The 25,412-nt window shown below is 38.0% G+C and overlaps 1 protein-coding gene and 1 long non-coding RNA gene across 10 annotated transcripts; both read left to right on the forward strand.

Moving 5' to 3' along the window:
- Nucleotides 1–1,358: 1,358 nt before the first annotated feature.
- LOC143880261 (uncharacterized) lies at nucleotides 1,359–8,309 on the forward strand. 9 transcript variants are annotated; one of them, XR_013251612.1, is made up of 6 exons: nucleotides 1,359–1,700; nucleotides 1,803–2,076; nucleotides 2,835–4,895; nucleotides 5,001–5,060; nucleotides 5,597–6,299; nucleotides 6,397–6,582. It is a non-coding gene; the product is annotated as an uncharacterized LOC143880261 (long non-coding RNA). The 9 variants fall into 9 exon arrangements; XR_013251608.1 differs by lacking the exons at nucleotides 2,835–4,895; nucleotides 5,001–5,060 and adding an exon at nucleotides 8,295–8,309 and having other exon boundaries at nucleotides 6,397–6,482; XR_013251614.1 differs by lacking the exon at nucleotides 2,835–4,895 and having other exon boundaries at nucleotides 6,397–6,580.
- A 16,270-nt stretch (nucleotides 8,310–24,579) lies between these two features.
- LOC143878954 (uncharacterized) lies at nucleotides 24,580–25,068 on the forward strand. Its single transcript, XM_077381167.1, has one exon. The coding sequence runs from the start codon at nucleotides 24,580–24,582 to the stop codon at nucleotides 25,066–25,068; it is 489 nt and encodes a 162-aa protein (XP_077237282.1).
- The last annotated feature ends 344 nt before the right edge of the window (nucleotides 25,069–25,412 follow it).

Here is a 25,412-nt window from a genome sequence, read left to right on the forward strand (position 1 = left end):
ATTAGGGACCAGGAGTCCCGTTATGCTTGACAAAATATTAGAGATAGTTGGAACGGACATACCCGAGACCAATAATAAGAAAGCAGTAGAGCAAAGCAAGCAACTCTTCTTTTCAGACTCCAAAAAGATCTTTCTACACCTTCAAACTTCCTTTCAAAGTAAAACCCACTAGTACTATTCACTTATCAAGAGCTCGAATTAAAACTCTGAATTAGTTGCCACACCCAAGAAAACATAGCAAAGCAAAAGAGTCCAGAATAATAACAAGTCTAAGCGAAAGACATAGTCTCTCAAGCCTAAACTTGTGGTAGTTGTTGTCTGCTAAACTCAGACAAATTTGATCCCCTTTGCTATATAACCATGATATTCGATCCTTGAAAATCCTCAAATCAATAAACAAGCTCCATAAAGCTTTCCCACTCTTGCAACTAACAGCCTCCAGATAAACTTCAAGCAAACTACTAAACCATTTTCAGACAAGAAAGATACAGAGGAAGGATTAGACGCTGAGCGAATGACACAAAAATCTCTCAAGCCCGAGGGAATCAACTTCCCGACTACTAACTCTTTTCTTGCATTTATTGAAATCACTTTTCTCCCTTCTCTTATCATTTCTCCTATTCTCTTTAGTTCTCTCCCTTTTTCTTTTTCTTTTTCTTTTTCCTTCTCTCTCTTTTTTTTTTTTCTAACCAACTGCTAAAGACCTAGAAGAACTCACCATCTATCTGCCAGGGCCGGATGGCCCTTCCATTAGGGTTTGCTACGCTTGACCCGATGCTTCATCATTTCTCCCCACCTCCTGTTCCGTACAGGCCTCCCTTCTTTCCTTCAAATCTCTTATCAACATTGACAGAAACGGTTTTTTGGTAGCTTCTAAGTCATCATCAAACCCAATCCCAAACACATCTCCTATAGCTAACATCTCATCCAATTCTTTAGAAGGCAGAGAGCATCGAGTTCTCCCGCCCCCAAATTGTCCTCAACCTTTCTACCTTTCCCTTTATCTTCAACCTCTATTCCTAGGGTTGTGCATTAGTCGGTTTAAACCAAATTAACCGACCGAACCGAATTAGAAATTCGGTTTCGGTTCAGTTGTTTTTTGCATCGGTTTGGTTACGGTTCTGAATAACATAGTGATTCAGTTATCGGTTACGGTTTCGGTTCTCAACTAACATTAATTCGGTTTAACCGAATAACCGAAGTTTTATAAATTTACTATTGTTGGTTATCGGTTTCGGATATTGGTTTTGGTTTTAAAGTTATAAACATTTGTTTTACTAGGGACAGCCCCCTACTGGCATTGGCTAGAGAAAAATTCTATCAAAGGGCTGTCATAAGTAAAAAAATAACTTAAAGAGTTAAAATCATAAAACACTAAACTAGGGTTTCCGGTTTCCACGATTTTTCTTCTCTCCAGAGAATTTCGAGTTTCCTACTTTCTTCTTCCTTGCAACTAAAGCAACCAAGCAGTCCAAGCCGTCGGCCCTCCGCCCGTCTCCGACTCTCCGGTCATTCCATCTGCGGATACCGGCCGGTAAGTATTTCCAGTTCAACGAATAATTTTTTTCTCCCCTCGTTTCTCGTTTGGGAAATGGGAATTAGGGTTTTACATCTATCCTACATCTTTTTACAATCGTCTGCCCTCCACGGCTCCGCTCGGCCCGTGACCCGTCTCTGGTCTCTCCATCTCCGGATTTACTGTAAGTATTTCCAGTTTGGAGGAATATTTTTTCTTCCCTCGTTTCTTGTTTGGGAATTAGGGTTTTACATCTATCTAACTATCTTCATTCCTCTATTTACAGCCGTCGGCCCTCCGTTCGTCTCTCCGCCCGTCTCTGAAATTCTCCCCTCGTTTGCAAGGAATATTGCAAGAACCGAAAGCCAAAGCCCAAAAGGTTTTGACGATAATTTTTTCTCCCCTCGTTTGCAAGTTGCAACTGAAGGCAAAGGTTTTGGGACTTAGGGTCACGTCATACTTACATCTCTTCGACCGGTCAAAGGTTTTGAGACTTAGGGTTTGACAGCTAAGACTCCGACTCCAACTCCGACGACCTCCATCTCTCCGAACGGCCAAAGGTGTAATGATTTGTATTTTCTTCTCTAATATTAGCATTTAGATGATTTTTATGGTTTGTGCCTTTGTGGGGATTTGGTTTTGGAGAAGCTGGAATTGTGGTTGTGGATGACTTTTGGAGATTTGTGAGTTGTGATTGGAAATTTGGTTTTGTTTGTGATTGGAAATCTATGCAATTTGTGTTTGTTTGTTGAAGTCTTGAAGAGGGTTTGCGTTTTGTGACTTTTGTCTATCCTTAGATCAACAAATCTGGGTTTTGTGGTATGGTATGGCGGTATGGCGGTATGGGCTGAATCTACTTGGATTTTTGTGAAGAGGGTTTGATTGTTTGTTGAAGAGCCGAAGACTCAAAGAGGGTTTGATTGTTTGTTGAATTTTGTTGAAGAGGGTTAGGGCTTGGACTGAATCAACATGGATTTTATGAAGAGGATTTGATTGTTTGTTGAAGAGGGATTGGATTTTGTGTTTTTTTTTTTGTCGATTTCTTGTTTGTACTTTGCATCATTGTAGTCTATTATTATGGGCGTTTGGGTATGGGCTTAATCTACATGGATTTTGTGTTAAATCTGATTTTTGAATTGACATGTGTTTTGTGTTAAATCTTGGTTTTGAATTGAGGAAGATTTGGGTTAATTATGTCTTGTGAATTTACATGGGTTTTGGTTATTGTTTTATTTTGTTCAATTTCTTCATATGGTTTTAAAAAACTTCTTCAATTTATTTATATGGTTTTATTTTATACTTTTATTTTTCTCCTTAGATGTCGCAAGATGATGCTCCTAGTCCTAATGTTATCAGTAGTGAGCAATCTTCGAAAACTTCTGAGACAAGCAAAATAGTTGCAACCTCACAAAAGAGAAAGTCGATGAAGTCAAGGTCAGAGGTGTGGGAGCACTTTGCAAAATTTGTTAATGAGGAGGGTGAAACTAAGGGTAGGTGTAACTACTACGAGAAGGAGTTATTTTATGATCCACGTAGAAATGGAGCAACCGCATTTATGAATCACATTTATTCATGCAAAAAGTTCCCAACCAATATAAGTACAAAGCAGACGCAGTTGAATTACCAACCCATCAGGGGTCAAGAGGGGGATGGTAGTGGCACCCTTACTAGTTGGAAGTTTGATCAAGAGGCTATTAGAAATGCCTTAGCCCGTATGATCATTATTGATGAGCTTCTGTTTAAGTTTGTGGAGAAGGAGGAGTTTAGACATTTGATGTCAGTTGCTTGTCCTCGGTTCTATATTTCGTCACGTTCGACAGTTACAAGGGATTGCTTTCAATTCTTCGTAGATGAGAGATTGAAGTTGAAAAGGTTTTTTAAACACTCAAGTCAGAGGGTTTGTCTCACCACAGACACATGTTCTTCATTACAAAGAATTAACTACATGTGTCTCACAATGATTGGAAGTTGAACAAAAAAATAATTAATTTTTGTCCAATTTCGAGTCACCAAGGTGAAGCTATTGGCAGGGCGGTTGAGAAGTATCTACTTGATTGGGGCATTGATAAAGTGTTCACCATTACGATGGACAATGCAAGTTCAAATGACGTTGCGGTTGGGTACTAGAGGAGAAGGATTATCAACTGGGGGTCTAGTGTTTTGCAAGAAAAATACCTTCATATGAGGTGTATTGTACACATTATAAATCTAGTGGTGTGTGGGGTTGAAAGAAGTGAGAATTTCGGTTGATCGTGTTTGGGCCGCCGTTAGATATGTGAGGAGTTCTCCAGCTAGGTAGCTGTTTAAAGAGTGTGTTGAGACGGAAAGGATTCCAAGCAAAAGTTTGTTGTGTTTAGATGTTTCTACTAGATGGAACTCGACCTATTTGATGTTAAATGCAGCTGAAAATTTTGAAAAAGGTATTTGATAGGTTTGACGATTAAGATTCTTTTTTTAGTAGTGAACTTGATTCGGGGGATGTGAATGGGGTTATGAAGCCCGATCGTGATTATTGGGAAAAAGTTGGGGGTATGGCGGCCTTGCTTTAAAACTTCTATGACCTCACCATACGGGTTTCTGGATCATTGTATGTTACATGCAATACCCTATTCCATGAAGTTAGTGAGGTGGAATGTCTTTTGAAACAACGGTGTGAGAGTGAAGAATTTAATTTGGTATTGATGGGCAGGAGAATGAAAGAGAAGTTTGACAAATATTGGGGGAACACTGCAAAAATGAATAAGTTAATTTATATAGCAATTGTTCTTGACCCTAAAAATAAATTAGATTTTGTCAAGTTTGCTCTTATTGATTTGTATGGAGATGAAAAAGGGAAGGAGTTGGGGAAAAAGTGTATGAAGCCATGCTTGAAATGTATAATGAGTTAAACAATAGGAACACGATCAACACAACTCATGACAATCAAGGTAACTTGGGGAAATCAATTTCAAGTGAGAATGCTCAAAGCTCACAAATGCAAGAACCAAAACAACATGTAAGGAAGATGATGAAGGAAAAGTATAAGAAACACAAAATTGAATCCGGTGGAGGAGATAATAAAACAAAGTTGGACAGATATTTAAGTGAAGATAATGAAGAGGAAACTCATGAGGACTTTGATATATTAGGTTGGTGGAAACTTCATAGTCCTAGGTTTCCTATCTTGTCTCAAATGGCTAGGAGTGTGTTGGTGATTACCATCTCCACGGTTGCTTTGGAGTCTGCATTTAGCACTGGGGGCGTGTTCTTGATGCATTTAGGAGTTCATTGACTCCTAAGATTGTACAAGCTCTTATATGTGCTCAAGATTGGCTTCGTTCATCATCATTGCTGGTTAACATCGAAGAAGCATTAAAAGAGCTTGAAATGGTTGAAAATGGTAATATTTGTACTCTCTTAAATTTATTTAATTATGTTCTAGTGTTCTACTTCTATCTTTTTTTACTTGAAATTTGATTGTACCTCTTTTTCCATTCTTTTTCAGAATTTTCCAATATTGGAGATGTTTCTTCCAATATTGATCATTGAAGAGTGAACGATTGAGGTTTGTTTGCTTTATTTTAGTGAAAGATTGAGGTTTGTTTACTTCATTTCAATATTGGCTTTGTAATTTATTGCTCTTTCTTTTTTATTTTTCTACCAGATGCTATTCACTTGTTTCAACTTGGTTTGTCACTTGTCAGTTGTAATTGGAAGTGGATTTGTATGGAGTATGGATTTTGGAGGTGGTTTTGGACCTTCGGTTATGGTGGTGGACTGGGCCTGGTAGCCTAGTCCTGGTGGTGGGCCTTCTGTGGTTGTTATTTTACTTGGTTTAGATTTTATGTTGGTATGGAGATGGAATGGATTATATGTTGTTATGGATTTGTATGGAGTTTACCATATGCTCTTTCTTTTATGTTGTCATGGGTTTTGTGTTTGTATCATTGTATGGACTATGGTTTGTAACTTTGTATCCTTTACGCAAATGTGGCATGTAATTGTAATATACTAATATGCTCTTTTCTGATCTTTTATGTTTAGGACCTAATCAAGTCATAGGCTTATAGCCATTTTTGGACTTTTCAATGTTTTCATCAGGTTAATGACTAGGAAGAAGTTTTATACTGTTTTAAAGAGAAGGCAGGTAGGCATTTTTTATACTTGGCCAAAATGCCATGTGCAAGTTGACGGGTACGGTGGAGCATGCCACAAGTCCTATAACAGCTGGGGGAGGCGGAAGAGGCGTTCTATGTGTTCTTAAAATGCATTGAAGAAGAGCACCAAGCAACTCGAGTTACCCGTGACCGTGAGGTCCGTGAGGATCTCAAAGAAGATAGCAAAGAGGAGATCCACGCTCATGAGGATCAGCAACCCTCAAAATCTAATTTCCCATGTCTTCTTGTGGCTGGCGTTATTATTCTTGTTTGTATTGGTATGGAACTATGGAAGTAACTTTTTTGACTTATGTCTAACGTGTTTCTTTTTGTCCCACTTATGACTTATGACTTACGACTTATGACTGAGGCAATACTTATCCATGTTGGCCGTTGCACTTTTTTGTTGTTGATACTACTTTTTTTTTATGATGACTATTTGCAGTTTGCTGCCCACTTGATGGATTGATATGATTCGTATGATATGAACGCTAACATTTTTTGTATGATTGTATTTGTATCATTCTATGGATTAACTTTGTTATGGAATTTGGATGGTGACGTGAAATGACACAATCGTTCTATACTTCTATCATTTGCCTTGGATTGGTGGCATATGTCAAAAGCTGAGGTTGAGGAACCTGAAGGTAATTCCATTTCCATATAGTACTAAACTACATTGGATATTTCATATTTGGATCAATTAATTCCCTATATAGTAATAATAGAAGTTCTCACTTGCAGGTTGGTTTTTTGGGAGATATGAAATTATGAATGATTTAATGTTAATGTCATTGACTCATTGCCAATTTACCATAACCTGAACTGAGGTAAGTTAGGTAACTTCGTATTTCCTTATGAGTTATAGATTATAACTATATATTGATCAAGTATTCCAGCCTGCTTAAAATGGGAAGTTAAATTGATGATAACTGGTGCATTACATTATTGATGCTCTGTTTGTTTTGGATTGCCTAAGTTTGGAACTAGTGCAGGCTTTTATGTAACTGGTATGACTATGAGTAGGGCCTACAAAGGGTTTCTCATGCTCTTTTCAATACATTATTGATGCTCTGTTTGTTTTGGATTTCCAGCACAAAACTGATTACTAGAAATAAATCAAATAATCAGTCTTGGACTCAAAATCAATTCTCAAACTCCAAAGGCCCCCTTTGTTTTGGATTTTGAGGACAGGTTGTGAGTCCAAGATTGATTATTGGACTCAATTACATGTTTTATTTTTGGGCCCAATAATCACTTTTGGACTCGCAATCTGTTCTCAAAATTGTTTTAGTTTTGAGTCTAATAATCAGTTTTCGACTCGCAACCTGTTCTCAAAATTGGTTATTGTATAAGTAGGCACTAGCAGTAGCCAGTAGGCACTAGGCAGTAGCCAGTAGTAGTATGCACTATGCAACTATCAACAATGCATTCATTTCCATGGGTATTGTTTCGGACCTCTCGGTTTCGGTTCCAATTCAAAATTTAGGTGGTTGATGATGCTAACATACAATTTGGTTGTACCCGAACTAACCGAACTACCGAAATAATTTTTCGGTTTTGGTTAGTTTCGGTTACCCAGAAATTCAATTTCAGTTTCAGCTATGGATTTTGAATAACCGGAATAATTCAGTTCGGTTAAAAAACTAAAAAATGGCTCGGTTATAACAGAATGCTCGGCCCTATCTATTCCCATCCGATCGTGAACCTCCATGCTAACTTCCCTATCTAATGTGTCCCTTGATTCACGAGACTCCTCTAGTGAGATTGCCATCAAATTTTCTAGCCTCTCTATTTCTGTTGCTTTTTCCTCTTCTCATCGTTGTCGACGAGCCTCTCTCTCTCATCTTCCAACACCTCCTTAAAGAACGGAAGTTTATAAATCCGAACAAACACGTCTTTCGGTTCCGTCGACGCAGAGATTTTCTTGAGCTCTTCCCTATTTTCCAAACCATCCTTCTTAAATTGTTTCCACTGCCTCTTCCAAATCCCAATAGGGTGCGTTTGGATTACTGGAATCAAGAATCGGTATCGGTATCGGTATCAATTCCAATCCAATTCCAATTCCCCTTGGAAACGGAAAAGTATTCCAATTCTAATGTTTGTGTAAGCACTGGAATTTTATCTAGGAATCAATCGTGATTCTGATTCTAACTTTTGGAACCGTCGAGACCAACGTCGAAATTGAATCAAATTTTCAATAAATCTTTCAATTAATAATACTTGTTTTTTACTAAAATGTAAAACCATATACATATATAACTAAGAGATTTGACACTAGAGAAATGTAAAACCATATATAACTAGAGAAAAATCCATTGCTAGCATAATATAAGCTCACTTTTCAACAAAATTTGTCTTGTTCATCCACTTCATCATAGAGAAATCTAATATTATATTATATATTTCTTTTCATTTCTCTCCTATCAAGAGAACTCTAATATTATATTATATATTTCTCAGCCACAAGAGATACCCAATATCATACTATATAAGAAGTGTAATATTAAATTATATATTTCTGTGTTGCTGTCAGTAGTATCTGCCGAGAGTTACATACACATCGCCTCTTTTTCTTACTTTAGCCATTTTAGCATCTTCTTCCCTTTTAATAGTTTAATACAAAATGAAAAACAAAACAGATGGAAGCAGATGGAAGCAGAACCTGGTATTCGTTGTCGAACGAAAATGGAAGAAAATCGTGGCGTGATGGAGGGAGCCGCTGTCTGTTTAGAGTCATCGGAGACAACCCAACAATACATTTTCCGGTGTTGATTTGCAGTATAGTGGGAAAGAGGAGAGATCGAAGTTTAGAGAAGAAGAGACAAGAGAGGGAAGCTTAAGAAAGGAAACATTGTAATATTGGAAGCTAGATTTCACGCCTATTTTTTCTCCCCATTCCCAGAATCAGAATACCACCCCCTTGGGCGGGTATCAAAATGCGCCCACTATTCCAATGTTTTTCCCCCCGGGAGTAGAGCAATGTTTCCCATTCCATTTAGAAAACAAAACCAAACACTGAAATCCCCACAATCGGTATCAGATATCGATACCAATTCCCAATTCCGGCGATCCAAACGCACCCATAGAGATTTTTCTTGAAGTGGGACATTCCTCATATGCCATTTTCTCGTCATGTTCTAGTTCCTTTAGGAATTTGAGGTCTTCTACTTCAAAGGAAACATCCTTCCTCTTCCTGAGTGAGGATCCAGATGCATTCGACATTTTAGGAGAAAGGGATTTGTCAAAATCCTTCAGGAGGAGTTTGAATTTAGACGCTAATAAATTCTTATTGGTTTCTTCCTTTCTGTGGCAACCCAAAAGCCTCCTTTTAAAGAGGGAAAGACCCCCTTTGGTAGTTAATAATTGGTTGTCGATTCACGCGCCTTGCTCAAATTGACCGACCTTCTCTACCGGTCTTTGATTACTTCTCCTTGGAACGTTGACATGAAACCCACTAATTTGACAGGTGTTATTTTCCTTATCTCTTGACCTACCTTTATTCTTTTTGTTTCTATTAAAAAAATGATTTTTAATTTTTTCCGCCCTCTCAACTGACACCGACTGCAGATTTAGATTGTCAAGGAAATCTTTTCGGAAAGTTTTTCCCGCACTGGTACAAGATTTAGCTTTTAATAAAGGCTGACTAGCACCTTTCCCATGCCTGACATCCTTCCCTATCAATGACAGATTCTTCCTTTTTAATTTATCCAACGGCACTGCTGTTCCCGATATGGATGATAATTCGAAATCTGATTCAGGCCTATCCAACGGCTCATTAACCATGGAAATGACAGGATTGCCCTCAAGGATTCCTGGGATCGGCCCTTCCATGAAGAAATCTTTCTCTGGTGGATTCTCGTGGGAGGCTTTAATTCCAAGGAAAGAATCCGAGGAGTTCTTTTGAAATACAAGTGTGACAACCCAAGAGGGGGGTGAATTGGCCAATTAAAAAATCTGAGCTTGATTAGATGGATTATTAAAATCACTTTATTAATTAAGCACTAGTTAATCTAACCTTTGTTAAAATTAACACAAATATGAAAGCTAGGGTTTAAATCTTACTTTAACATGCATTTACTAACCCTTATTCAAATTAAAATATAAATACAATTTAGGTTAGAGATTACCAATCACCACAATGTGTAAGGAGAAAGATAAGAGAAAGCATCCACAAGGCACAAGATTTATAGTGGTTCGGTCTATCACAAGACCTACTCCACTCTTCCAAGTTTACCTCCTTGGGCGCTCCACTAAAACAATGAGATTCTTCAAAGGGCGAATCTCGAAGCCGTACACCCAACTCCTCCGATCTTCAAAGGGAACAAACCATTTCTGCACATAGCCTTGATGAGAGGATATACCCTCTTACAACGTCTTCTCCTTTCTTAACGGGCTGAAGAGGAGACCCTCACAACGTCTTCACCTTTGTTACAGGGCCGAAGAGAAGACCCTCAAATACGATGAAGAAAATAAAAGAAAAACTCTCAATGCCTCTTTAGATAGGCGGATTACAAACTTTAATAGCTCACAAACACTCGAAGAAAGATAAAATGTAAAGCCTAAGGAGTTTCTCTTGATAAAATATAAAAATCAAGATCAAAGAAGGTTACCTTTTGATAAGAAAGTTTTTTATCTTTTTAAAATGTTCAAAAGCTTGTAGAGATAGGTTTTAATCATGTATATATATAATATTTGAAAATATGACCGTTTGGGGAAAACTGTAAATAACTGGCTTGAAAAAGTCAAGCACAAAATGCCCCAACAGCTAGTTTGTCCGACCGTCGCCCGCCCCTATCGGACGCCCTTTTTTATTTTTAAATTCCTTACCGTCGCGGTCGACCGACCCCATGGCGGTCGCCCCACGAGGGCTACCTGTTCGCTCAAATTTTTAGCTCAAAAACCTATCTGCGGTCAACCAACCCACGGCGGTCGCCCGCCCAAACGCATGATAGAATGGTTCTATAGAAACAGAACCCATTCCGTGGTCACCCGGATTGACCCGGTCGACCGACCTGATAAATTTCGAGATGTCCTGAAATTCCAGGTACCATCTCGTGGTCGCCCGGCATAGCACGGTCGACCGGCCCTGTGTAAAATTTCATTTTTAAATTTAAAATTCAGGGGCTTTGTGGGCCATGGTCTTTGGCCTTTAGTCCTAAGTTTTCAAAACACATTTTTGAGTGTGTTAATGGTTTTCAAAGATGTAAAAGGTTAAGTATGAAGATCATTTGAAAACCTTTTGAAAGAGCAATTTTACATAAAATTAAGAGGACTCTAAATACATTCTAAAAATGATACCGTTGAGTCTTCTTGAAATGCATTTGCTCCTTTGCACTTCCTTGGACTTCTTCGGCTTGAGTGAACATCTTGAACTTGATTCGGCTCTTGTGACTTCTCCTCCAATCTTCAACGCATGATGTAAGATTCATGAGGTGTCACCATGGCATGTTCAACTCCAAGCTCATTCTTGACACTTTGGTAGGAACTTGTGGAATCTTGAACTTGAGCTTCTTGACATTGAACATCCTCCAAATGGTGATGTCTTCCCTTGTAAGTACAAGCTCTTGGTTCCTTTGATCCTTGATCCACAAGCCATGTGTTGTGAAGAGTTGTGTAATGGCAATTATGACATGAAATTCCTATATACAACACAACACCTCAAAGCAACACATTAGTCCATAAAAGCTAATCAATTTGGTTTGCTAGCATCAAAATAAGAAGGTAAGGTGATTGATTGAACCCATGGGAACCCTTGGGCTTACATCTTTTCCGCCGATCGATCCCAAGAGGAAATAAATTCCTCAACTACCATCTTAACTCCCACTGGGTAAATAGTGGAGTCTACCATAAGATTCATGAATGATGGTATGCACTTCCACAATGATGTTAAAACCTTAACAGATACAAATTCCAGACAGTGATCGTGACTTCCATACATCCGTGTTTCCAAAACTTGTCCAAAATATTGATCCAGAGCCTCCACCATGGATACATACCAGGCATGAAGAGGGACACCGTAGAACTTAAGCCACACTGATCTTGCTCCAGTATTAAGAGCAAAAAACCACGGTTGAAGGGTGGTAAGATATCCTCAACATCTCCTCCTCGCCTTGAAATGGTCGATGCCTGATCTTGTGAGTCAAAGCAGAATAGTTCTATTGAGGAACTAATACAAAAGGCTTATTGAGTAGGGGAAGAGCCCAATGTCTCTTTGCCCAACTCCAGCCCTCTTCCAACTCCAGCCCTCTTCCGGCAGGGTCTTATTCCTCAACGTGCCCACCAAGCAGCTTTTTAGGATCTTCATCCTCTCAGATATCAAGCTTATTGGAACAGGAATCGATAGGGCTTTATCCTCCACTTCAGATGAATGAACCTCCTTGGGAGCAACCTTAGGAACCCAAGAATTAACCACCGCTACTTTTTTGTTGATTTTTGTCCCAGAGCATTTTCTGCAGAAATGCGAATGCTAAAATTTTTGTAATTGCACTTCAAGCACATCCAATCACTTCCACTTTGGTTTCTAGTATTTATTCTTTCATTACTAAAATCAAATCGCCTGGTCATCAAGTCCAAGTCCTCATGGCTTCCCGAGGATCGAGGAAGAGATCTATAGAGGAACCAAGATGGTCCCTCCCAGAACCCCCCTTGACTCACCAAGATCAAGGATCTCCGGCAACAACTGTTGAAAATCCTTAGGCTACGAAAAGCCTCTGAGCTGAGTATCCACTTTATACTAAGTCTAGAATGGATACTGCTAACCGATCTAGATTGGACCCACAGACACATATGATGGGAGTATTGTTTTCCACACCTGGTGGGGGATTTTCTGTCCGGCAACTAAAGTATTCCCTAACTGTCATCCAATTTCTGATTCCTCCCCACCCCCACATATTCCTCCTCCCTCATTCCATCAATATCTTTCTATCCAAAAAGAACAATTTGATATAAAATTGGCTATCCAAAATAAGGTGTATCATTGAACTTACCAACCTCATGAAGAAATGAAATGACACATACAGGTCATATCAACAATAGGTTAAGTAGTGTGCCTATGAATCAAGCCATACAGATTCTCAAGTCTCAGAACGCTGCTTCATTGACGATTTTAAATTTTGATTTCAGCTTTTAGTTTTAGTTGACATGGAAACTGTAGGAAATTTTGGGGTAAAATCTAATAAAAATAAAGTATGAAAATGTGCACAAATGATGGATATTTAATATGAAACTTCAATAAGTGCTAGAATTAGCACAAATAAGTACTCAAAATTTAAAAATATCACATAAGTAAAAAACACCACCCATAATGGTTTAGCAACATAAAAAACCTAGGGGCATGCACTATCATGCATGTTTGATAATTCAATATATATTAGTTTTATATGTAATTGGTTTAAGTATTTATACATAATACATACACTGGATTTCAAATGTAATTCATATAAATATAATTATATAACACATTACCAATATACTTACACTTTTGGTTTTGCTGTGCATTTGGATCTTGGTATATGTTTTGGTAGCATGGAAACGGACACATTCCAATCTCCAATAGCTGGAAATGTAACTCTGAATACGTTGATATCAATATTCACTATTCTTAATTATTGGATTCAAAACAAGATTAATAAAACTAGAGGCTTTTTAAAAAAATTCCTTTTAAATTTTCTGTAAATCCTAATATCATAATAATATGATATTTGCAATGTATCTGAATAAATAAAAATAAGTAAGGTTAGATATGCCTCAAATTGACTGTGTACGCGTGTTCGTGCTACATGAATGTGTGGGGTAATCTAGGATTAAGACCAAGAGTTCCCTTAGCGTGCATCCATGCTCGATATACTCTACCAATATCGGGGTAGAAGTACGTGAATCAACGGATCCGTTTACGCACCGTAAAGGTACTAGGCTAACAATGGAATGTTTCTCTAACAAGGAGCCACTGGATCATCACTCTCAGCTCACCGTGCTAGATATATACTCCGAGGGACAAAATATGACGTGTGTGTATGTGATATGCAAATCCAAGTGATGTAAGTGTGTGCAATAAGTTTTTGCAATCTACAATGCCTTCAGGTTTTTGTTAGATTTAGTATGTTGTATGATGTGATAAGAAATTAAAGCATAGCATACAAACAAATCTATCAAAAGCAGCATAAACATAAAAGATAGAATTTTAACAAGTGTTTCTAATCAAATCAGGTGAGTCATTCTTTGAAATTATAATGAAGTTAGGTGGTCCCCAGCAGAGTCGCCAAGCTATGGAGCTCGATCCGGGAGGAGATCCCTTCACGACCAATGAGGGTGACTTGGATATGAATTGTTCTCTACTGCATCATTACTTTTTGCTAAATGTTTTGAAATAAAGGTGTGATAACCCAAGAGGGGGGTGAATTGGTCAATTAAAAACTTTTGGCTTAAATAGGTGGATTATTAAAATCAATTTACCAATTAAGCACTAATTAATCTAACCCTTGTTCAAATAATTAAGACAATAGAGTTAGGGTTTGGATATTACTATCAAGTATTTACTCACCCTTGTTCAATTAAAACATAAGCACACAAGAGGGTTAGAATTTACCAATCACCAAGGGAGAGAGAGAGAAAGAGTGAGGAAGAGACAATATGAGGTATACAATGATTTTATAGTGGTTCGGGACTAAGCCCTATGTCCACTCTTCAAGACCTCCTTGAAGCTTCACTAAGCGATCCTCTACTCTTAACGGGCCGGATCAATGAGCCCTCGGTTACAAATGCGTTCTCCACCTCCGAGGGGACAAACCCTCTTCGCTCCGGATTCTCCTTTCTTAACGGGCCGAATCAGAGACCCTCTTACAATCAAGCTTCTCCTTAAGGCCGAAACGAAAACCCTCTTCTAGATTCACCTTTCTTACCGGGCCGAATCGAAGACCCTCAATACAACTCCAAGATTCGCCTTTCTTAACAGGTCGAATCGGAGACCCTCAATACAAATGACGAACTAAAAAGAAAAATACTCAGAGCCTCTTGATAGGTGGATTACGAAAATGATAGCTCTCACAAACTCTCCAAAAGATAACAAAGATAAAGCCTATGAAGGTCCTCTTGTTGAATGTAGATTCACATATCAAAGATGAAGATGAAAACTAAAAACCTTTAGATTTGAAAGTGTTTGGCTCAAATAGATATGAAATGATTTGCAAAAAGGTTGTTTAGTTAGGTTTGGATATGGTATAAATAGGCCATGGAAAGATATGACCGTTTGGGGGTAAAAACATAAATAACTGCCTTAGAAAAATCTAGTTGTTTGAGCCCCAACGACTACTTTTCAATACCGGCACGGTCGACCGAGGTTGCACGGTCTACTGAGGTTGCGCGGTCGTCCACCCTATCAGGCGTTCTCTTTTTTATTTTGAATTTTTTATCACCACGGTCGCCCGCCGAGAGCAACTTGGACATTTTTATTTTTGTCCAGATCCCTATCCGCGGTCGCCCGGTCCTATGGCGGTCGACCGGACCGATCATGCTGGATTGTTTCTGCTTCGACAGAAACACATCCGCGGTTGCCCGGGAAGCCCCGGTTGACCAGCTCGCTTTGTATCAGTAGGTGCTGGATTCCATCCACCTTACCACGGTCGCCCGAGGAAACCTGGTCGACCGGCCCTGCTTTGAAAACTTGATTTTAAATATAAAATTCAGGGACTTGGGCCATGGTCTTTGGGCTTTTGTCCAAGGTTTTCAAATATTTTTTGAGGAGTGTTGATGGTTTCTAACGATATCAAATATGTTTTAGTGAAACCATTTTGAAAACCCTTTTTGAAAGTGCAAATACAAATAATAAGAGGACTCCAAATACAATCTAAAGTGTATACCATTGAGTCTTCTTGGATTGCTTGGCTCCTTGGCACTTTCTTGGACTTCTTGAACTTGCGAGTGAACTTCTTGAACTTTCTTTGGCTCTTGTGACTTCCTTCTTTCTTTGACAACTTCGATGGTCCACGAGGTAGTCACCAATGCTTGCTCAACTCCAAGCTTATACTGGCACTTGCTAGGCATGCTTGTGGGACCTTTAACTTAAGCTCTTTGACTTGAACAACTTCCAAGGATGATGTCTCCAATGTAGGTGCAAGCTCTTTGGTTCCTTTGTGCATGTTGATCTTCAAGCCATGCGTTGTGTTGAGTTGTGTAATGGCGATATGACATGTCAAGTTCCTGTCTATGATACAACACTACAAGGCAACACATTAGTCCATAAGGACTAATCAATTTAGGTTTGCTAGCATCAAAACAACAAGGTAAAAGTGAATGATTGAAACCATGAGCACCCTTGGGCTTACATTCTTCCCCTTTTTGATGATGGCAAACCAAATTGATTAGGGAGTTAGGAGATATCAAATAAGCATTAAATGATATAACCATAGAGCATAGCTCCCCCTCACTATATGCACAAGTATAGAATAGCAATATAAAGCAAGAGATGCATATAGACTATGGACTACCTAATCAATTCCAAAATTATCCCCCTTTTGGCAGCAGCAAAAAGGAAGGGTTTAACAGTTAAAGTTCAAATTATTAGTGCCATAATTACTCCCCCTATCTACTTATCATGAATATGAGATATTAAAAGTGAACGATGCATGCTAAAACCAATCAAACATAGATATATGAAATGACAGTGAAATACACTTCTATGTTTGGGAATGGGCAAAGATGAAAGATATATACTATACATAACTTCTTAGCCCATGAAACTAATAATGATATAACATTTAAGCTCATCTAATGCTTATCAAAGAGAATTTAGGAAAGAAAATCAAACACAGTGCATGATAAACAGTTTTTTTTAATCAATAAGATTCGCAAGTTAAGCACAACTAATGGGGCAATGGACATCATGAACACATCACTATGATCCATATGAAGATGAGAATAAGATAATTAAGCTCTCCCCCTAAGTATTTGTCATTGGCCTTTGGTAAAACCTATAATGCAAGGCATGACAATACATAATGACTATAGATATGACAGTAAGTGAATAGCCAATAGATCTTATCATGAAAAATGATGTATTTACCTTAAAAAACACATGATAAGAGAGAAAATGACAGATATGACATATATATAGACCCGACAAAAAGTGACCCGGACCCGCGGATCTACCTGGCCCGTCCGGGTTTTGCGGGGTCAGGGTCACAAATTACTACCCGATTTAATTTTTTACTCGGCCCGTACGGGTCGTGAGATTGTTGACCCGTAGCAGGTATACCCACGGGTACCTGCGGGTATGGCTAAGATTCCACAACAGAAAGCAACACGGTAACAACACTGAAAAAGAAGCCACCTTAATTATGATGATGATAATGGATAGGTTCATAGAAAAAGTTATATATTTATAAATCCAGGGAGGCCATGATCCATCACATAACCTCTCTAAGCACTCTCTTTCTACCTGAAATTCTATGTTTCAGTAGATCCAAGAGCCCCAAATCTCCCCCATTTTCTCCTCCTTTCCTTTTCCCTTTAATTTAGTCCCAAGTTTCATCACATACCCAAAACCCCATCATCCACTCTCCTCCTCCTAAAAAACTTCTCCTTTCCTCTCGATTTCATACTTTAATCACATACCCAAAACCCCTTATCATTTCCTCTTAAGTCCATACGTCTACCACACAACCAAAACCACCTTCATCCAAATCTTAGACCTCATCAACACCCAAAAGGAAAACCCTCTTTTTTTCACCTATAATCTCATCTCTCATCAAAACCAACAACCCATAACCTTTATTTCTCCCTTTTCCTACTTACTAATGGATTCAAATACTCACAACAAACCCCTCCACTCCCACCAAAAGCACTCCACAACTGATCTCTTCTCCAGTGCTAAGCTGGTGGCTGAAGCAGCCAAATCCTCCCTCAGCCATGAAAACCAAAACATAGACAAAGCTAAACTGTCCTCCGCGGCCGCCGATCTGCTTGAAGTTGCTGGGTTACCCGTGGGTATACCCGGCTCGCCCGGGTACATCAAACGGCTACTCGTAGAATCACGGGTAATTTCTACCCGTACCCGGTATACCTGTACCCGCGCTACCCATACCCGTGCGGGTTACCCATTGCCGGGTCTACATATATAGCTCCCCCTTTGTTAGTGACCCATACAAAGTATGAATCCAAAGGGCTATCCAACACAGAGTCACCAAGGGTTTGAGAGGTGAATAATTGAAAAATAGCCCTTGGGCTACAACTACATGTTTGCTAGGGATGCTCAATTATTATCAAATGAGATGGTGAGGTATCCTAGCAACATATGCTCCCCCTAACTATGTGCATATATATATATATATATATATATATATATATATATATATATATATATATATATCAATTCAAGGCACATGTAGCTAATACTATACAAGGGGTAATACTAAGTGCATAAATATGTTTCGAGTGATATACCAAACAGTTAGACTAAAGAACATGATCATACCATTAAAAGGGAATGTAATTTGTTACGCACAATGACATGAGTTTATGATATCACTCAAATAGGATGAGTCATGTCACAAATGGTATGAATACTACTTTATAGATACATAAAGATAAAACAAGATAAGAATATGAATATCTATAATACATTTTCAAAATGATGTGATTTTTAAGCATAAGTATACACTAGATACAGGAAGTGAAGTATGTAGAGGAACTTTTTCAATAGATATGACAATAATAAGCACATAATGACTAGATGCACAAATTTACATCAAAATCAAATGCAAAGTATCTAGAATCACATATAAATGTTATAACAATGAAGCACAACCCCTAACTCTACTAATGATCAAGGAGAAGATCAAGTAGGGGGTTTTGGAACCCAAACCATCTTGGGTCTAACCAAATTTGTGTGATGTAATAAATCTTTTCTAACCCACACAAACTTGCAAGATTTAACAAATCTAAACCTACATTTAGATTTATGATGTCATAATCTACCACAATAAGTACAAGAATAAGACTTGGTAAATGAAGAGCAAATAGAACTACAAGAATGCAAATGTGAACATACAGATTTATCTTTTTCTTCTTGTAGTTTTTGGTTTTTCAAAATAAGTTCTTCATTTTCTAATTTCATCTCACTAATTTCTTCTTTTAAAACATTTAATTCATGAGGTGAGTTAATCTTGAGTTCTTCTTCCTTTAATTTTAATTCCTCTATTTCTTTTTTCAATTTCTTATTATTTTCAATTAATTCATTTTCTTCATCTAATAAATCTTGATAATCTTTTTCCGATTCTAATAGTTCATTGGAAATAGAGGTAAGAGAGTGTTTGAGTTTTTCATTTTTAGAAAGTTCAACATTTAAAGTATTCTTCAATTCTTCACATTTATCAATAAGTTCTTTAATGTTTAGAGTTTCATTAGATATACTATCATTTGAATTCTCCAAAGCAATAAGACATTTTGCATTAAAATTATTTTCAAGTTTAGTCCATATTTCATTAGCATTTTTACAAGTAGAAATGCTATCAAATAAATATGCCGGTAAAGCACAGCATATGGCACTCATGGCTTTAGAATTTAAGGAAAACAATGTTTTATCATATTCATTTATTCTCTTAGATTTCCATTAGGTAAAATCATTTTCAATCATTTTTATCAAGTCGTTATTTAGACCCTTTAGATAAGACCTCATTTGGATCGACCAAGATCAAACGTTGGTTCCATCAAAGCTAGGAAGTCTAGGTGCCATTAGGTTGCCTTGGATCTTTTCTCTTGTAGATTTTTAAATTAAAAGTCTCTTAAGAGCCTAAACTCTTATACCAAATGAAATAAAAGTGTGGCAACCCAAGAGGGGGGGGATTGGTCAATTAAAAACTTTTGGCTTAAATAGGTAGATTATTAAAATTAATTTACCAATTAAGACTAATTAATCTAACCGTTGTTCAAATAATTAAACAATAGAGTTAGGGTTTGGATATTACTATAATGTATTTACCGACCCTTGTTCAATTAAAACATAAAAACATAAGAGGGTTAGGATTTACCAATCACCAAGGGAGAGAGAGAGAGATAGAGTGAGGAAGAGACATTAGGAGGTACACAGTGATTTTATAGTGGTTCAGGACTAAGCCCTATGTCCACTCTTCAAGATCTCCTTGAAGCTTCACTAAGCGATCATCCACTCTTAACGGGCCGGATCAATGAGCCCTCGGTTACAAACACCTTCTCTACCTCCGAGGAGACAAACCCTCTTCGCTCCGGATTCTCCTTTTTTAACGAGCCGAATCGGAGACCCTCTTACAATCAAGCTTCTTCTTATGGCCGAAGCAAAAATCATCTCCTAGATTCACCTTTCTCACCGGGCCGAATCGAAGACCCTCAATACAACTCTAAGATTTGCCTTTCTTAATGAGCCGAATCGGAGACCCTCAATATAAATGAAGAACTAAAAACAAAAATACTCAAAGCCTCTTGATAGGCGGATTACAAAAATGATAGCTCTCACAAACTCTCCAAAAGATAACAAAGATAAAGCCTATGGAGGTCCTCTTGTTGAATGTAGTTTCACAAATCAAAGCATGAAGAGGACAACTAAAAACCTTTAGATTTGAAAGTGTTTGGTCAAATAGATGTGAAATGATTTGCCAAAAGGTTGTTTAGTTAGGTTTGGAACATTTTAATTTTTCAAACTCTAAAATTCGTTCCATAAAAAAATTGAGGAATTAGAGCGGATTAGCCTTCCTCAAAATCAATTTGGGTTATCATGGATCTTTTCTCTTGTAAATTTTTAAATTAAAAATCTCGTTAAGAGCCTATAACTTTGATACCAAATGAAATGCAAGTGTGACAACCCAAGAGGGGGGGTGAATTGGTCAATTAAAAATTCTTGGCTTAATTAGGTGGATTATTAAAATTAATTTACTAATTAAGTAACTATTAGTCTAACCCTTGTAAAATAAGCATGAAGATAAAAACTAGGGTTTAAATATTACTTTAATCTTTATATGCCCTAACCATTGTTCAATAAAATATAAACATAAGTGAGGTTAGAGATTACCAATCACCACAAGTGCAAGAGAATGAGAAGAAGAGGCGTCCACAAAGAACACAAGATTTATAGTGGTTCGGTCTATCACAAGACCTACTCCACTCTTTCAAGTTTTATCTCCTTGGGTTTCTCCACTAAAAATGAGGTTTGAAATTTCAATGATATGCCCAAATATTCTTAATGACAACTTAGGGGAGAGAGATTAGGTTAATTGTAAAAATAAATTTTTACCATTTTGAAAACTTTTAACCCAATTAAAGATTAAGAGATCAAAAAATAATTTAAGCAACCAAGTTAAATCTAAAGTGCAAATTCAAATAAAAGAGCAAGAGACAAGAAAGAATGCACCCGAGATTTAAAGTGGTTCGGTCCTCAAACGCGAGGCCTACTCTACTCCACCAACCAAACCCGTTGATGGCTTCACTATGATGATCTTCTTAACCTTGGCGAAGACCGGTGCCAATTACAATGTCCAATCGCTTTAACCTTGGTGGCAATCCACACCACGGAGAGAGGGCTTCGCTTCTCCTAACACTCGCCCAAATACACGGTATTGTCAAGAAAGAAAGAAACTAAAAATTCCTTCACAAGGGTTACAATCTTGAAGAGGATGTACAAATTAGAGCCTATGATCCAAATCCTAAATCTAGAGGATGAGAAGCATAAACAAGCTTGATTCACTCTTAGGATGTTCAAATAGAGTTTTAGAGTGTTAGGATTGATGGTTGGGAAGTTTAGAACTCACATATATATAGAAAACCCAAAATATGACCGTTTGGGGGCATAGTCGTAATTATGGGAAAAACCCCAACAGCTATATTTTTTTCCCCACATAGTGGTCTCGGAGTTCTGAGAATTTCTTGGAGTTCCGAGAATTTCTCTCAGAGTTCCGGGAATTGAAACAGAAGATTAAAAAATGTTACTGGACCATTTCTCGGAGCTCCGAGAACTTTCTCGGAGTTCTGAGAAGCCTATTTCCAGCAGATTTTTCAATTCTGTTTTCTTATTTGTTTTGGGCTTCAAGACTTCCACATTTTATACAAGGTTGTAATTGTTATGAGGGTTCCAAATGCTTGGAACACCACAAGAACAATCATTTAAACATTTAGGGGTGTGTGATTACTTTATTCATGCCTCTAAAAATCTTAAGTAGGATTGGATCAATACAATTTAAAAAGACTTAAAATGGTCTTCACTTGCATTGCTTCAAGTCTTCATGCTTCTTGGACCTCCAATGCCTTTGGCCTTCCGAATATGGTCCAATGAGAGCTTCTTGGCCTCAATCCAAGCAACCTTGATAAAACATACTCATGATCTACAACTTAAGACAATCAAACACATTAGTAAAATAAAATTACTTGTGTATTGGAATCATCAAAAGAAGATGGGAATGCCAAGGTGAGAATCATTGGGCTTACAAGGTTCTTCAATGGCAAACCTACAAGCCGTACAAACGCCTTCTCCAATCTCAAAAGGGGACAAATTATTTATGCACGAAGCCTTGCGAGGGGACACTCCCTCTTACACCGGATTCACCTTTGTTACCGGGCCGAGTCCAAGACCCTCAATACAATGAAGAACTAAAAATAAAACTCTCTCTTTGCCTCTTGATAGGCGGATTACAAACACTTAAGCTCACAAACACTCTAAGGAAAGATACAAATGTAAAGCCTATGGAGTTCCTCTTGATAGAATGTAAAAATACAAGTTCAAAGAGGTAAAACCTTTGTTATGAAAGTTTAAGCTCAAAAGGATAGGACTTGATCTTGCAAAAGGTTCTTTAGATAGGTTTTGATAAGGTATATATAGTGTATTTGAAAATATGACTGTTTGGAGGCAAATAGTAATTTACAGTGTTGAAAAAGTCAAGCCGTAGAAGCCCCAACTGTTAGTTTGCCAGACAGTGGCTGTCGACCGGGCTACGACGGTCACCCGCCCTTATCGGGCGCACTTTTTTTATTTTCAAATTTCTTACTATCGCGGTCTACCGGCCCATGGCAGTCGCCAGGCGAGGGCTAACTGTTTGATTAAAAATTTCTCTCAAAACCCTATCCGCGGTCGACCGGCCCATGGTGGTCACCCTCCCAAATCATACTGGAATGGTTCTATTTCAACAGAACCATTTCTGCGGTCGCCCGACTCACCCCGGTTGACCGGCCCTCTATTTGAAGCCAAGTGCTGGATTTTCAGCCTTGCTTCCGCGATCGCCTGGGAAACTCTGGTCAACCGGCCCTGTATAAAATTCCTTTTTAACTTACAAAAATTAGGGGCTTTGGGTCATGGTCTTTGGGCTTTAGTCCTAGGTTTTCAAACACATTTTTAGGTGTGTGTATGATTTTCAAAGATATAAAAAGTTAAGTATGAAAACCATTTGAAAACCTTTTGAAAGTGCATTTAACATAAAATCAAGAGGACTCTAAATACATTCTCAAAAGTATACCATTGAGTCTTCTTGGAATGTCTTCGCTCCTTGGCACTTTCTTGGACTTCTTTGACTTGCGAGCGAACATCTTGAACTTGACTTGGCTCTTGTGACTCCCTCCAATCTTCAAGACTTGTCACCATGTTGGTTCATCTCCAAGCTTCTTCTTGACACTTCATAGGAAACTTGTGGGATCTTCATCTCGAGCTTCTTGACTTCAACATCTCCAAATGGTGATGTCTTCACTATGGATGCAAGTTCCTTGATTATTGTGTGTGTGGATCCGCAAGCCATGTGTTGAGATGAGTTGTGTAATGGCGATTGACATGTGAAATTCCTATATATAACACAACACCTCAAAGCAACACATTAGTCCATAAATGCTAATCAATTTTGGTTTGCTAGCATCAAAATAAGAAGGTAAGGTGAATGATTGAACCCATGGGAACCCTTGGGCTTACAGATTGACTAACTCTAAAATAGTTAGATAATTCTAAAATAGTTAGTGGGAGAATCCCTATAAATCTAATATGCCAAAATTAAGCTTATGGATGTGGTTGTTTTACTTTTCGTGGTTTGGATATGTGATGAATGATTGCATTTTCCTTTCGTTATGCATGTATTTCCATTGGATGATTTGTTTTAGATGCATGCATAGGAATAAGTTTTTCCCACTTAAAAAAAACTCATTTATAAAATATTGAGTTGTAAATGGGGATTTAAATCGAAATGATTAATCTCCATGGCCTTCCATAGCCATCTATTGATTGGCTAGTTTAGAGAGCAAGATGGTCATATGCCAAAGCAGAAGCCGATCTTGATTTTCTATCTAGAGTAACTAATAGATTCCTATAAAGATAAGGGATATTTGCAAAATACATTAGTCATATGCCAAAGCAGAAGCTAGTATGTTTTGTAAAATGATTCTGAAGCAGTTGGTGTTAGCTTAACCAAGCAAAGAGTGTTGATGCCCAAATGATAGATACACTGCGATGCTTGGAGGCCAAAATCAAATCGGATATTATATTCATAATACGATGGATTAGATGAATCCACTCGTACTCAACAAAGTTGTTGTTGATGACCATCTAATGCTCAATGGAGAAATTATGTTATTTCTCTTCGTTTATGTGCTTGAGGAGCACATAAATGAGATAAACAATGGGCAGTACCATTACAGATCAAAAACCCAGATCTAATGGTTATATGTCATGAGAAAATCTAAAATGGTTAGTCTTGCTTATTTTATGCCTATTTTCCTTTGCATTTGATATGGCATCCGCCAATCCATTGGTTAGTATCCTTGAAGACAACAAACTTACTAGTCCAAACTATGTGACTGGAAGAGGAATTAACCCCAGTGCCCACAACAGAGAAAATTTATTGGGTCTTGACTACTGAGGCACCTGAGTTGCATGGTCCCGATGCTCCCCAAGAAGTCAGGGACAGAGCCACAAAATGGCATGAATATAATGAAATGGCTAAGTACTATATCCTTAGGTCGATGTCGAATGTGTTGCAACAACAACATGTCGGAATGGCTTCGTCCATTGATATAATGTACAATCTTATGGAGATGTTTGGACAACAAAATCGCAGTGTCAGAAAAATAGGGATTAAGGGCCTAGTTTCCACTAAAATTATGGAAGGAACCCCAGTTAGAGATCACGTGTTGAAGATGATGGACTATTTAAATGAGCTCAAAGTTTTAGGGGCCATGTTAGATGGAGAGTCGCAGGTCAACATGGTGTTAGCATCCCTACCACCATCATGCAATGACTTTGTCATGAATTACTATATGAACAAACTGTCAATGACGTTGACAGAGTTATTGAATCATCTTCAATCTACAGAGGATCTTCAGGAAAAGAATAAGAAATTCTCTTTCTTAGTTGAAGCTAATGTAGTCTCAACTCCCAAACCAAAAGGCAAGGGAAAAAGAAAGGGTAAAAGGCCAGGGTTCTAAGAAAAATATTTTCAAAGTCAAGAACAAGAAAACTTTTAAGAAGTCAACTAAGACCTCTACAGGAGTTGAGCAAAGACAGAAGGTTGACTGAGGGCAAACTCTACCTACAGGTTGGAACAGATGCAACGGTTGCTGATTGTGATATTAAATAACCGCAAGTGCACAGATCGCGTGTAGATACGGGTCGAACTCAGGGAAGAGAATTGTGATTTCTACCCTTATACTATTCAAAAAATAAACTTATGATATATTGTTGCCTGGAATGGACTCAGGATTTTCGTGGACAAAGACCTCGGAGCCAACGATATATTTAAGTTTATTAACTAAATAGATATGGGTCGAAA

The sequence above is a fragment of the Tasmannia lanceolata genome, unplaced genomic scaffold (genome assembly GCF_043159265.1).
Source record: "Tasmannia lanceolata isolate RefF3 unplaced genomic scaffold, GAP_Taslan_0.1 ptg000006l, whole genome shotgun sequence".
Taxonomy (NCBI): Eukaryota; Viridiplantae; Streptophyta; class Magnoliopsida; order Canellales; family Winteraceae; genus Tasmannia; species Tasmannia lanceolata.